The sequence below is a fragment of the Xiphophorus maculatus genome, chromosome 4 (assembly GCF_002775205.1).
Source record: "Xiphophorus maculatus strain JP 163 A chromosome 4, X_maculatus-5.0-male, whole genome shotgun sequence".
Taxonomy (NCBI): Eukaryota; Metazoa; Chordata; class Actinopteri; order Cyprinodontiformes; family Poeciliidae; genus Xiphophorus; species Xiphophorus maculatus.
Genome location: NC_036446.1, coordinates 12,705,882 through 12,720,769, shown reverse-complemented (window position 1 = coordinate 12,720,769; position 14,888 = coordinate 12,705,882). Strand labels below are relative to the sequence as shown.

General features: G+C 37.3%; 2 protein-coding genes across 3 annotated transcripts; one reads left to right on the top strand and one right to left on the bottom strand.

Annotated features, from left to right (window-relative positions):
- The first annotated feature begins 154 nt into the window (after positions 1–154).
- Positions 155–5,597, top strand: efcab2 (EF-hand calcium binding domain 2). Its single transcript, XM_005804220.2, has 7 exons — positions 155–179; positions 285–372; positions 754–826; positions 2,094–2,170; positions 3,139–3,181; positions 3,304–3,370; positions 3,494–5,597. Exons 1-7 carry the CDS (start codon positions 155–157, stop codon positions 3,610–3,612), a joined length of 492 nt encoding a protein of 163 aa, XP_005804277.1. The 3' UTR covers positions 3,613–5,597.
- LOC102232621 (ADP-dependent glucokinase-like) lies at positions 5,127–14,599 on the bottom strand. 2 transcript variants are annotated; one of them, XR_002752641.1, is made up of 8 exons: positions 14,340–14,599; positions 11,164–11,323; positions 10,253–10,443; positions 10,083–10,179; positions 9,277–9,413; positions 8,378–8,514; positions 6,830–7,455; positions 5,127–6,267 (listed from the first exon to the last, which is right to left on the bottom strand). XR_002752641.1 is itself a non-coding variant. In XM_005804245.2 (7 exons), the coding sequence occupies exons 1-7, from the start codon at positions 14,533–14,535 to the stop codon at positions 6,892–6,894; spliced, it is 1,482 nt and encodes a 493-aa protein (XP_005804302.2). In that variant the 5' UTR covers positions 14,536–14,598; the 3' UTR covers positions 5,127–6,891. The 2 variants fall into 2 exon arrangements, 1 of the variants encoding a protein (XP_005804302.2); XM_005804245.2 differs by having other exon boundaries at positions 5,127–7,455; positions 14,340–14,598.
- Positions 14,600–14,888: the final 289 nt, after the last annotated feature.

Here is a 14,888-nt window from a genome sequence, read left to right as displayed (position 1 = left end):
TAAAAGTTCAAGCAGCTTATACGTTCTCTTTTTAAAAATATATATTATTGCTTAAAACGTTTTTCATATTTCATTTTATTTTTGTTTTGCTACCTCACAAACCAAATAAACGGGCAACGTTCGGTTGCTAGGCAACAGGAAAACAAGCTGAAAGATGGCGGAGGACAAAGAAAGTGGAGGTTCGTACGACTCAATGGAGTCAGTTTACAGATTTAAAAGTACCTGCTTAATTTGTTAGAGGTGTATTAACAACAGCTTTCGTTATTCGGCTCTGTTTGTTTCAGAAAACGAAAACATTTTGGCTATTCACAGGAAAATAACGGCCGCCTTTGAGCCGTTTGACTACGAGTCCAAAAACACGGTGGACGTTCGGTAAACAATACCACAATTATTAAAAAGTACAAAATAACTAATAGTAATAAAATGGCATTTCAGTTATTCAATTTAAAAATTGAAGCTCATATTCATTAGACACAGAGACACATTGTAAGATTTAATTTCCATTTGTTTTGACGATTATGAGTGAAATGATGGCATTTTGTCATCAGTAAGAACAAATCTGTCTAAATTAAGTGTTTGGAAAACCTTCTGGACTGAAAGGTAAGTAGGTGTGCCTTTTTAAACCTTGTTGGTAACTATTTTTTTTTTAAAAAAGCTTGAAACCAAACTAGGTCAGCAAACAGTGCAGTTTCTGCATCAAGCTAAGCAGATATAACGCTTCCTTCTAACTCTCTTCATGTGCCTGTTTTCCAGGGAGATCGGCACCATCATGTATTCTCTGGACTGCTTCCCCACTCAAGCAGACATACGTGAATTTATAGCTGAGGTCAGAGCAGTCTTTATGTTTTTTCTTTTCATACACAAATGAACTAGTTACAAAACGGGCTTCTTTTAAATGTCCACTATCAGGCTTCCTTGAACGAGCCACTGGTTAGGTCTCTATACAAAACATGTTAATTACATGTAATAATACACAAAATCATTCCCAAATTTTGAGATTTCACCAGATCATTTCTGACCGTTTTGAGCTCATTAAGGAATGCTACGTCACGATTATGTATTGGAGCGGCTGCTGGCCACGCCCTTCAGGCAGAGGCACAGTAATACAACTTTACATCTTTGTTAAAAAAGCACAATCATTCAGCACGAAAAACGATTGTTTCCCCCCTCAAATGCGACCTCTTTCTAAAATTTGCGAGGTTAGAGGAGACGCACTTCTCTCAACATGTAAAAAAAATAAAATAAATCAGACAATGTCAGTAATGTCCGACATGTTTTTACAAACATTGTAGATTCTTAATATAAACTATCATTTCAAGTTTACCAGAATTCTGCCAGTAAATGCGCAGATATTGTGGCGCAACGTGAGACACAGTCAGGACCAGCAAAGGGTCGTTTAGCCCTGCGTTAGCTTATGCTAACTGACAACTCATGTCTGTGCTGAACAAAAATATACAAAACATCATTTTGTACCTGCATCACCATCTTCTGCAGGTTTGTGACGAACAGGAACAGAACTTTCCTTCAGTCCAAGTATTTTTGGTAAATCCTGTCCTGTGATGTTGGTAGTTGTCAGAGGATTTCTTCCTAAAATGATTTGCGCAAACGACAACTTTCTTTGGCAACATCGCAGGGACATTGCACGCAAAAATAAAATGAAGCCACGCAGCTCTGCTCTCCGTGAATGAGAGAAAATGCATGGACTACACAAAAACATTTTTCTTTTCCAGAAGCCTTAGCAGCTGTAGCTTAGCTCTGGCTAAGTGGGTGGAGCTCCACTTGGGTTGCCAGGTGAGGGGCTGGACTTGGCTTGGGGTTGCTAGGTAACAGATTGTGACACAACTTAGAGGGTTTTGAAACAGGGGGCTCGTTTGCAGACACCAACAGAACATTTACTTATTCCCAAAAAAACAAATGGGTGTTTGTTGTTGTTGTTGTTTAGCTTTGGATTGTTTTTAGTTGCAGGAAATACTCGAATGGAAGTACAGAAACATGCAAAAATTAATTTAGCATAATAGTGGACCTTTAATGTGCAAAAGTTCTGGTGTAAAGTTTAAAGAGTAAAAGCCAGGTATCTTGTTCTGTCCACCCAGGTGGAAGAAAATTCCTCTGGAACTGTACATCTGGATAGGTTCATGCCAGCTATGACCAAAGTCCTGTTGGAGAACAAGTAAGATAATTCATGTTGGCTCCATGACACCAGCATTCACATTTTGATGCAGATTTTTTGTTTTGTTTGTATACTATGAAACTCCTTACTAAATAATTTGTTTAAAGTTATTTTTAATCACCATCACCAGCCAACACACAAAAATCTATTTTCTTATGAACGGACAGTGATTAGGTTCATCAGGGGAAATGCTCTTCTTCCACAAATGTGTTTTTCAATTAGGATTTTTCATGTTAAAGATGTTGAATCTTGCACCATCGATAATTGTGATTATTGTTATCAAGTGTTTATATTGATTATTCACAAACTCCTAAAAGTATACATGTCGAGCCTGCAATCTCAGGTAACAGAAAAACAGCTGATTTCTGATTTAAATGTTTGTCTTTCTTGGCCTGATCTTTAGACAGACGATAGAGGCATATTTTTTCACAAAACAGTGATTTTCCTCTTGTCCAGTTGTCTTACATAAAATTAGATACAAGGTTATTCTCGTGAACTAATCACCTGTGAACATTAATATTTGAAGCTTTGTCGGAAACTTTAGATTTTTGTTCCGTAAAGAGAATAAAAACTAAACTTAGATCTGTAATACGGCGGTCCAAAGACTTTAGATTTGTGGAACTGTTTTCACACTGAACAACTCTTAAAAACAGTCATCCATCTATTCATGTTTTGCCTTTTTGTTAAAATGTGCAACATTTATTCACAAAATAACGTAGAACAAAATAAACACAAAGTACATAAGATGAAAGAAAGCCTAAAAGGTGAGAGTCCTCATTTTCAAGCAATTCTTTATATGAAGAGATTATTTTAAATCCACAATGATGCTGATGCTGTAAGAAGACTATAAAGTGTACTGGCTGTAAGTTATTTTTAAATTTTCATTTTAAAAGAATGACTCCTGTGTTGTCTCTGAATTAATAATCGTGTTTGCAGAAAAATAACCGGTGCTTCGTTGTGTCTGCTAGGTTTCCTCCCATCCCCAGGAGCAAAATATTTCAGGCATTTAAGGTGAAATTGGCTGTTTCTTCCTCATCCTGTCGTTTGTTTCTCTGAAGCAGCTCTTGCCGAAACTTTCTCAAGAATTCACATTTTCACATGAGCAACAATATTAACCCATGAACTGTTTCCAGGTTCTCGACAAAGAGCAGAGAGGTTTCGTCGAACCCGAAGAGCTGACAAAGTTTATGATGGAGGAAGGTAAAGCAATAACGTCAAGAGGAAACAGAAGCTAATAATACTCACGATAAGTGGATTCAGACTTTGTTTATTTTTTTCACTGAAAAACATTTTGCACGTTTTTGTGTTGTTTTTTTTAACCAGGTGAACCTTTCACTCAAGAGGAGATGGACGAGATGCTAACAGCACACACCAATCGGAAGGAGAACGTCATTTATTATGACAAGTTGATCAACAAACTCACTGCTGACGCTCCCAAGTAGAAAGAGTCATTGTGTGTTAGAAAAACTTAAGAAATAACTATTTATCGCACTATTTCATTAAATAATATTGTGCCTGTAAAGGGTGTAATGGACTTGATGGTATGGAAATAATCCAGGCTGTGTTCAGGTTCTGAGTTGGTCAGAGCTGCACTTTGAGGGAGGCTGTGGGTTTAAAATAGATGCTGGGTGACAGACTGGGTCTTAAAATAGCAAGACGTTTTGCAACCTCTGCAGTACATTTCACAGTGAGCTTGTTTTACAGTGAAAATGTTCTTTTCCACACTGTAGTTGGAGCATATAGAGTATAAAGGCAACGCTGAAACAGCAAAAGCCTCATCCACCTCATCTTCAGTCTTGAGTGGGTTAGGCTCCATTATTGCTTTCTTACAACTAAAAGTTATTTTAATGAATGTCAGATAAAATGCTGCAATGAATCTCATTCCTTTATGAGGGCGTGGCAGAGAAATATAACCAGATTATCTTTTATTACCACCATCTACTGGTGTGTTTGTCCCTTCAAACTGTCATTGCCACAAGTTAATGAGCATCTTGGCTTTTAAGAATCTGTCAAGACTGAGAATCGTTTAGTGAGTCCTAAGCTTTAACTCTTTTCCTGGATACATTTAAAAAAATGTTTATCCTTTTTTTAGCCTGTATATTTGATATCAAAATCAGAAACATGTAATTGACGTAATAATTTATTTTATATTATAGCAGATGTAAAGCTACTTTAAACTTAAATTAAAGCTTCAGTGTGCTATTTATTTTAAATAAATGTATTCACATATTTGTTAAAACTGTCCTTATGTTGTCACAGCTAATCTGAAAAGATCAACCTCCTCCTGGAGCTACTGTTACTGTCTGAAGAGATGCACCGCTCCCGACCAAAAACAACCAATCAGAGCCAGGAGGGAGTTATTAGTGCAGTCAATCACCCTCTTGTACTTGCTGCTCAGTGTGCCAATAGCAGAGAAACAACTTACCGTCACAGGAAAACCGTTCATCCTCCATCATCGGTGGCCATGCTAACTAGTTTAGTGTTCACAACGGGTTCTGCTGTCAGGAAGAAGGCGAGTAGCGGAGAGAAAGAAGCGTCACACAGAGGGTGATTAACAGCACTAAGACCCGCCTTCTGGCTCTGATTGGTTGTTTCTACTTAGCATTGGGAGAAGGCAGAAGAGCTCGACTTTATCCGTCTCATACAGTCACAGTGACAGTTTCAACAAATTAATCTGACCGTTTTAAAGTAATTAGATTACAGATTTACATTTAATGTGTTGTGTAAATACAGTGGAACCGTGGTCAAGATGATCATACGGTCAGCATCTTGTACTGGACTATCATTAATCCAAAGGTTAAAGGTGATGTGAGTTGGTAAAGCAAGTCGATGGTGAAAACGTTAAAAGTCGGCATGAAATGATTTAGCTACATGAGGATGAGAAGATAAAAAATGTCACCGTGCTGCTCTATGATAAAGAAGCTGTGATTAAATAATTAATAACAAAACAAAGCAATGATTGCTGATCAGCATTTTATCAGATGATTCTGCAATGACTCAACATGCATGAAACAGTTACACAGCTGCAGAACACACATGAATGATCCCACTTATCCAACGCGTAGATAAGTGCCCAGACAAACAAACGGTTCCCTCACTGAGCATGCTGCAGTGTTTGCATCCACTGCCAAATTAGCATTTAAATCACAGTTTAAGACAAATACATACACTTCAAACAGAAAACCACAGAAACAGGCTGTAAAAAACACCCTGATTTTATGAAACACCAACAGTAAAAACAGAATAAGGCTCATTTACCCTCAGATTCACCAATTACAAGCAAAACAAATACACAAGATTTAAAGAGATTTCCACATTTTCCTGAATTTCTGACCTCATACTATGTAACAAAATCATGTGTTGCACATATAAAGTGGTTTTTGCAAAAAAAAAAAAATAATAATTTTTACCAAGAAAAGAAACTTTATGTTAAGACATAGGGATGAAACACATTTCAATCTGAGAGGAGAACAAACAGCAGCAGCAGGAATGTTTGATTTCTACATAGTGAGAAAACAGAGTTGGCTTCATGTCAATTACAGTTCAGTTGCATTAGTAAATAAAAACAAAATAAATGTAATGTAATTTTCCCAAACAAAAAGAGGAAGAAGTTGAGAACATCCAATGCCAGATGGAAACTAAACATATAAATATATATTTTATGAATGGTCCACTGATGTCATTTATACATATTATAATGTCCCATTAAACCTCAAACATAACTATGATGAGCTGCTAAATCCAGAACTGCAAGGAGAGATTTGGTCCATAAATAAAGTGATGGAGGGTTAAAACTAAAAGAGCATGGAGCTACAGAGAAAGTCACTACATCCAGAAACCAAACGTGACTCCACAATTATTTTTGCATTATTTCACTGCAACTGAACTACAGAGAAATTACAGTCCAAACACAAACATACCAAAACCACAATTTTCATATATGCAGGGAGCAACGGGAGCGTTTTACCTCAGAGACTGAGGAAGCAGAGAGAAGAGGAATCAACGGTTTGAATCCAGCAGGTTTTCACTCAAAACTCGCCGTTTCTACAGAATAAATTATTTGCTAAAAGGCAAGTGAGGCATTTGTAATTCACATCCTGCAAAGAAACAGAAGATTTAATTATTTCAGATTCTTAACTGCATAGCTGCGCTCAAGGTCGAAATACAAATACAACTGATCCTACAACAGATGCGTGTGCAAATCTTGGTCAAAAATCATAACAAAAGCTGAGTGGTGCAACACAAACATCTGATCACATCTAAACCTCTTTGTCTCATCCAGAACAAGTGTCAAGTTTTTTTAAGGCCTCAGAGAAATGAAAGGACAAATCATTAAAATCACCAGAGTCGGATGATGAAACAGATTTATCAGAGTGTTAAAAATTATCTAAACGGAAAAATTGTAGCTACTAAGTTTCAATGACAGTGAATCAATGAAACTGTCCTGAAACTAAGGAAAATCCAGTTGGATTAGAAAGAAAACTACAATTTAACATTTAATGATTTTCTATTGCATGTCTTTTGAAAGTTAGAACAGAGTCAACTCTATGAAATATGCATGATCCGACTCTGAAGTAATAACAATGACTTTATAATTTTCAGTTTGGGCCCAGAGCTGCAAATTTAATGATAGTGTTAGCCGTGCAGCCATGTCAGTACCTGAAGGATCGGGTGCAACACACCGAGACTCAAGAGTAAAAAGGATGATCTGGTGTCCCTCTTTAAATCTGCAGTACCAAGCCGGCAGCAGAGACGTTGTCCCCTCCACCCGCAGTCTGATAAACGTCGGTGCACACCAGCACCGGCGCCACGCAGATCTGGTAGTCGTCCTCATCCCAGCAGCTGACCGGCCGGCTCTCCAGCAGCGGGATGCGCTGGCTGCCCTCACGGTGGCTGACGGAGAACGAGTCGTCCATAATGAGCCTGGCTTTGCTCAGGTCGATGTCGTTTGAGCCGCAGACGTGACGGTTTGCCGTGAGTGAGGCCTTGGCGGTGGCGGACATGGTGTTCTTCCACTGAGAGCCGCGCGTCACAATCATGGCCTGGAAGGCCAGAGTGTGGACATGGAGGCGAGTCAGAGGCTTACCCTTCGATTTACCGCCGCTGGTGGCGCCGCCTGAGCTAGCAGCCTGGTAGCGCTGGTTGAGGATGCGGTAAACCTCCCTCATCTGGTCGAGGACGGTCGCTACGCGAGGGTTTGGGTCCGACAGCACCGTGATGTTGGAGCCTTTGAGTAGGCTGAGAAGATTGGGGAGTTCTTGTTCATTCATGCCTAAAGAGTCTGCCTGGAAAAGAAGAATTGAGATCAAAGCTTAAAGGGGATTACTGACTTCCTCAATGGAAATGTTTATAAACTGTAGCTGATTTTTGTTTGGGTTTAAAACAACAAAAGAGAATGTAGGACGCCAGAAACTGTTTAAAATGTTAACTCTGTAATGTTTTTTTACAATAGTGAAATCCCGTTTACCTGCAGAGCTGTGTAACACTGAGTGTACTGTCTCCTGTCGTCTCTGCTCCTACTATAAATATGAATGATCATAGAAACTACAACGATCCTCAGAACGACATGAGAAACGGCATCAACAGATGGAGAAGCATTGTTGAAACGAGGAAGAGTCAAATTTCTTTTAACTTGTTTTTGGTACAAACAGCATTTTTATACCAGAAGGTAACATAGTTACTTGAATATTTAATAAAATGTCACAAAGTACCTAGAAAATCCATAACACTGCCCTTTAATGTTTGTTTAATAAAAAAAATAAAAAATTTTTGTGATGGTAAAATTTTCAGCTCAGAGAATAGAAAAAGGATCTGTTGTTATTTAATATTTTAAATAACAAGACAAATATAAATATAAAAATAAAAAAATGGCCAGAAAACCTTTGAATTCTCTAAAAAATTATATTTAAAATTTAATGCTATGATAATTTTTTGTATGGTTATTGTTGGATAAAAATAATAAAAAAGCAATAAATGTTTGTTGTAAAAGTTCATATTTTCACATTCCATGTTGTTCTTTCCAGTCTGCATTTGAGAAAAGTATTCAGACCATTTTGCTTGCAGATTTAAATCAGGAAATTTAAATAAACAAATCTAACGTCCACCTCGGTGTTTTCTACACACTGGCCCTTCTGATTTCCGTGTTTGGATAATGTATTTGAAAATGCCAACATGGACACATTCATTTAAATATTCAGTCATACATACATGAGGGATGACATGGTGAAGAAGGTCGTCTACTATATTCTCGTCCACAAAACTTGCCATCTCAAAATGGATGCCGATCTGAGGCGACGAGGAGGTCAGCAGGTCAGCCAACCGGGAGAGGACCGCCTCTCGCTCACCTGGAAGGAAAACAGGAACAAAAACAACATGGAGGACTCAAAGGCACTTCAAGCAACAAGGAGTGGAGATGAAGGAAGGAAGCAAAAAATTGTGATGTGAATTTGTTTTAAGTGATGGACCGAAAGAAAATGAAGGCAGTCAAAAGGTCAAACAGGATGTGGGTCTAGTTTAGTTGTACAAATCGTCCAGTTCAGAGAGGAAAGTTCGGTTTAACCTGTCCTTCTAGCTATTTGAACTTCTGCTTTTTTAGCTGTCATGACAAATACAGTTCTGTAAAAAATTAAGAGTCCACTTAAAATGATCACTTCTCTGATTTTACTCTTTATAGGTTTATGTTTGAGTAAAATGAACATCGTTCTTCTATTCTATGAACTACTGACAACATGTCTCTGAAATTCAAAGCAAAAATTTAGTATTTATTTGCAGAAAATGAGAAATGGTCAAAATACCGAAAAAGATGCAGAGCTTTCAGACCTCAAATAATGCAAAGAAAACAAGTTCATGTTCATTTAGAAACAACAATATTAATGTTTTAACTCAGGAAGACATTAGAAATCAGTATTTAGTGGAAAAACCAGGAGGTTTCAATGGGGCTCAGTGCAGTGGGCTCTCAGTTTTTCCAGAGCTGTAATTCCCCAGTAACTCTACTGCTAACCTGAAACCCAAATTTGGCAAAAACAAATCTGAATCTAGTCTTCTTAGTAAATCAAAGCAGTTGATTATCTGAATAGCTATCATCAAACTAAGTCATGTTTTCCTACCTGTATTAAAGGGGAAGTTGTCCATCATCTGAAGCCCTCCCACCACCACCAGATCAGGTTTGAAGTCTTCCAGTTTCTCAGCAAACTCTTCCAAAGAGTCCAAGTACGGGTTATGAGCATCACTGTGAATGATATATCTACAAACAAAACATGCAACGTTTACTTACAAAGCACATTTAAAAACAATCCAGTTTGACCCAAATAGTTCGAGGTCAACTTAAAACACAAAGATGCAATGAAATGGATTTAACAACAATAAAATATAAGCGTCAAAGTCTCTGCTGTTCACAGCAGAAAACCTGGTGTTTACTAACAGATGTATAATTATAGCATGCATCTCAATTCAAACCTGCACATGATCTGATTTTAAGAAAAACAGAGAAAATAAAAGCTTAGAGATGCACCAGAAAAATCAACCAGACATTTTTCTTAATTTTCCAGTACTTTGCTATTGTTACTAACAACTCTCTTTAGTGCGCAAGTTGCTATTGAGAGAAGTCATCTCAAAGTTACATATTTTCAGTATCACTGAGGTGATTAGATATAAAGTTAAAGGTTGTAAGGAACTATTTAGGCACATATTAGGAACAACAGCTTTACGTTATTATTGCAACCCTTTGGTACGTCTTGCTTTTCCAGTTTTGGTAATTTGGTGAGGAATTTTTTGGTCGTTGCATTTTTGAATGAGCAAATTGAACTGGAGCTGACATGAGGCCATGAAGACGGTGAGCAAAGTTAACTGAGATAATCACCAATATAAAGATGCTAAAGACTTTTTTAGTTTTAGTTTAAAATGTTAAATATACCTGTTTGCTCTACGTGAGGTGTACGTCCCCCAGCTGGAACCAGATGAATATTCAAGGATCAGATGTATGTCTGGCTCTTCTATCACTTTACCAGCCACTGGCAAGAAAAACAAACATGGAGTTAAAAGACAATTAAGCATAAAAGAGAGGTCATGTTTAATCTAGATTACCTGTAATGTGCTGGGACAAAACTTCAGTGAAATCGGTGCTGAAACTTCCCCCTAACAACACGTCGCATCCCTCTGTTGCCATGCGACCAGCCATCACAGGAGCATTGCCACCTATGGACCACCTGTTTCCAGGTAAGTCACGGGCGCCGTCCACCAGCTCACTGAAGAGGGTTTCATTAATCATAAAACGCCTGTAGGAGCAGGAAAAGACAGTAAAAAGACAATAATAGACCATAAAGACTTAAAAGAGTTTATATCATTATTTTTTTTGGTTGTAATACAATATTGGGACTGAATTAAAAGATGCAAATAAACAAATCATTCAAATTCATTCTGTATAACAAAATAAACATTTTCTTCCCCAAAGTGTAATAACAGAATTTCTTTACTGATCATTTGTAGCAAATAATGCAGCTAAAAATACGTCTAATATCAACATGTGAAAAGTTCAGCTCTGTCTGCTTGACTAGTAGAGCTGACCTGGTGATTAATATATTCTTTTTTTATTAACCAATTAATGATTGGATAGTAAAAGGTGCTTAGTTAGAGGTTTGCTTGTTTTTTACATAATTTGAACCAGGTGAAGCTAAACCTGCTACTGGATTAGTTCTGGTTTGAACATATTAACAGAAAAAGAAGATTTTTTTTTTATCTTAAATGGGAAATGTGTATATTTGCATATATTTTTGGATTAATTACTGCTCTTATTGTTGCTCTTTCAGGAAATTGATATTTATTTAGAGTCTGTATATTCCAGTTAATGATTAATCAATTACTAATTTAGTTGACAATTATTTCAGTAATTGATTCATCGTTTCAGTCGTTCTGATGTTAAGCCTTTCTCCTCATATACTGTTAAAAGCTCACAACTTTTACTGTAAACATGCTGCTCTCCATCCAACATTACTTACTCTGCAGCAGCTCCTGGCGCAAAGAAGTAGGCAAAGCTCTGAGCCAGTTGTTCAGCATTTTCCAGATAGTCATAATGCAATGGCTGGTCTGTGTGAGAGAGGCCTATCTTATTTAGGAACGACACGCCGTCTACTATAAGGTCGACGCAGCCACCAAAACCTGAGGAGGGAGGAGACACAGAAGAAGAAATGCAATTACACACCAACGTTTCTCCCTGCTGCAGCCACACAGGTCCATATCGGAGTCCAAAAGAGAAGAAGAGAAAAACACTGAAGGAAACTGAGGAGAAGAAGAACAAAAGCAAAGTCGTGCAAATTGTAGGTTTTACAGAAAAGCTGCTGAGTGAATGAAAAAACCTAAATGTCAGATCATCTTTCAATTAGATTAAAATATCAATTCTAAAGTCATTCTGCTTCGTCACATCTAAGTTTTCTACTGCTTTCTGCTAAAACATGACAGTTTGTTATGCATTAAAAAAATCACAGTAACTAATTTATATTTTTTTGCCCTTATTATGCTGCAAGATTATTTTAGTTATTGATTAATCAATTATTTTGACAATTAATCAGATTTTAAAAAATGGGAAAATTCTGCATAGTTTTCATTTAAGCCTTTTTATACAACATTAGAAATACATTTTTAAAAAATGCTAATTAGTAATTCAATTCCTTTTTGAAGTAAGAAACTAAACATTTCATTGCCTAAAATGCAGAAGCATAAAATTATGTTAGTGTACATTTGGTCTCTTGTAGCAAATGACAACAACAGCAAAAAATAAACTTTTTCTAACATCCAAATGTGAAAAGTTCAGCCCTTTAACATGAATACAATGTAAGGCTGATATATTGGCTATTTTTTCGATTAACCTTTTAATAATTAGATAGCAAAAGGTTATTAATAGAAGCCTCCTTATACATAATTTGCACTGTCAAAACTATGCCACTAGAGTTTTGAGTAGAACATATTCACAAATCTTTTTTATTTGATCTTATTTACAGTTTTGGCTTAATTACTGCTCTGGATAGTTTTTTCTTTCAGCAAATCGCCTTTGTTGACTTTGTATACTCCAGTTAACAATTAATCAATTCATCACGATTAATTGTTTCAGTCCTAAATAAGGCCAAAGTTGTTGTTTAATCTGAAATTAGTTTACCCTCCATGAGATTAGGAAGCAATACGTGTCACCTAAAGTCAGTGTGAAACGATAACCGGCTGAGTCTGCTGTCAAACAGGGTTAAAGGTTGATCAGATACAGATTATAAAGTCAGTTTGATCAAAGTCTAAAAAACTGGATTTTTGGGACTAGGTCACGACATCCAGGCTGACATTTTTCAGCATATTTACAGGAAACTAAACTAAGTTTCAAACTAATGTGCTAGAAGTCTCGGTTCTTCTTTTTAAAGTAACTTTTTCAACGATTTATGTGTTTTAAGTGCATGGGATTTATAAAGGATCGATAGTATACACACAACGAGACCCCATGAATTTTACCCCATTTAACTCCTCAAGTTAAGTGAGGATTTAAAACAAATTCAAAATTTAATACAATTTGAAAGGAAATATAAGGAGGCAATTTTCACAAGGTATAGAAATATGGGTGAGAGATAGAACTAATGTGTATATAAATTGAGGCTAATGCATATGAGTGTGTGGGTATGGATGATTATATTTAGACATGTAAACCCTGATAAAATGGAAAATGAATGAATCCATGTTTATTTATTTAACAATGAGGGTCCATGTGAAAATATATGAGTTTATGGGGTAGGAGTTCATAAGTTTCTTACTTCCTACTCCTTTCAGAGCATGTTATGATTACTGTAGTACAAAAATGTGTGTCCTTGGCATTCCTTGTTCATGCGTGTGATTTTATACTTCTATCATGTTCAAACTAAAATAAATAAATAAATAAATAAATAAATGTAAATAAAGGGCAATATTGACGTAAAGACACGAGGCTTGAGGACAGCCACAGAAAGTTTCTGTCCATATGGTTTGAGGAGGGGAGAACAAACTGTCCCAGCTGCTGATCCAGTCTGGGATCTGGTGACTGAACATTTGTGATCATCTGTCTTCTCCCTTCGCATGTCCTTCGCTACCACAGAGCCTTGGAGTATACATTCACGCCCACTGAGGTTTTATTTTTATTGTCATTTTGTCATGCTGAAACCACAAGTTTTTATGAATTTCAGTGAAGTGTTCTGTAATAGATCAATGCAAAGCATATTTCTAAAGTGGCATGAACTTAAAAATGGTGTAATAGCATTAACCTGAGAAGCAGCCAAGTGGCTCATGGTAACTGGAGGAGCTGTAGAAGATGAACTGCTCAGGTAATCTGCCAGCATCACAACCGTCTGTTGTGGATACCATAAATCTGTTTCTTTTTTTGATGGTTTTTTTGTTCTTAATGGAAGAGTGGCATTTCATTCAATCTTATTTAGGTCGCACATTTAAGAAAACACCAGTTTGACAAAGTACTGCATAGAAATATTTACACAGGCAGCCAAACATTGAGGATACAATGATAAACAGCAGAGACAGTAAAACTGGAACATCAGTGGACCACAAGCTGCACTTTAGACACATCTGGATTAAATCAAAGCATATTAATGGATCAGAATGGCCCAGTTAAAGTCCAGACCTCAATCCAGTTGATATCATCTAATTCTGCTTGAGCTATTCTGCTAACAACAATAAGCAAGAACAACAGTCTTCACACTTGAAGCTGTTTTGCATAAGAAGTAAATTTAGGCCACACTTTCACTATTTAAATTTTTATGTTTTTAAAGAAAATGTTCATATAAATCGTTTTTATAAGGCACAGCATGTCAAACTTCACTCCACCACAATATGGTAATCCTCAACATCTAACTTTAGGTCATCGTCAGTATTTCACTGGTCAAAACTTCAAGAATTCTCGCTTGATTTATATTTTATTATTAAATAAATATCGCATAACTAGAGTAAATTTTAGACAGGTTACAATAATTCAGTTTAACTCAATTTCCTGTTTGGGGTTTAACAGAAACTGTAAGTAAAACTTGTGTCAGTTATTTCAAACAAACTGACTGTGACGTCAGGTATTTTCTATGTTTAAAACTGAGCGTTAATTAATGACCAGTGTCCACTCCAACCCCCAGCAGCCTAGCTAGTGCCGCTAGCGCTCCGCACCTACCAACTGCCACTCTGGGTCTGGCGTCATTAACCCCGACTTTCCTCTCAGCCCGGAGCAGAGACGAAAGCACCGTGTCCAGCCGGTCGTCAAGCACCGTGTTCTGCGGTGAACGGAACCAGATGGCTAACAGAACCACGAAAAGGGACAGAACAGATCCATACTTCATCAACGGAAGCCTGCTTCCCCCCTCCATCATCGCCCGCTCCTGCTGCCTGCGGCGGCGCTGGCTGGCTGACTGAACAAACACACCCCGCCCTCCGGAAGAGCAGACAGCCCACTGTCGCTTGTGTGTTTGTTTTTAAACTGGGAGTGTCCCGGGCGTGGCTTCGCTATGCGGAGATTAGCACAAGCTTCCGGGGTGTAAGATTATGAAAATAGAAAAATACTTTTGTATCAACTTTTAGAATGATTTCATTTCCAGCGTCACTTCGTAAGTCATACATACTCTCGTTTACATTTTATGTAGGTAGCACCGCCGTCCTGGCAGTAAAACTGACTGATCACGGTGAACAAAACGATAAAGGCTTATTTTAATTGGACAATTTATCT

Excerpts from the sequence above, each read along its gene's own strand:
- efcab2 (XM_005804220.2), top strand. The coding sequence starts at position 155 with ATGGCGGAGGACAAAGAAAGTGGAG. Across the intron at positions 827-2,093 it reads TACGTGAATTTATAGCTGAG|GTGGAAGAAAATTCCTCTGG; the intron begins GTCAGAGCAGTC and ends CTGTCCACCCAG. Across the intron at positions 3,182-3,303 it reads AAATATTTCAGGCATTTAAG|GTTCTCGACAAAGAGCAGAG; the intron begins GTGAAATTGGCT and ends AACTGTTTCCAG.
- LOC102232621 (XM_005804245.2), bottom strand. The coding sequence starts at position 14,535 with ATGATGGAGGGGGGAAGCAGGCTTCCGTTGATGAAGTATGGATCTGTT. Across the intron at positions 11,324-14,339 it reads CAGACCCAGAGTGGCAGTTG|GTTTTGGTGGCTGCGTCGAC; the intron begins GTAGGTGCGGAG and ends CTCCCTCCTCAG. Across the intron at positions 8,515-9,276 it reads CAACTTCCCCTTTAATACAG|GTGAGCGAGAGGCGGTCCTC; the intron begins GTAGGAAAACAT and ends TTTTCCTTCCAG.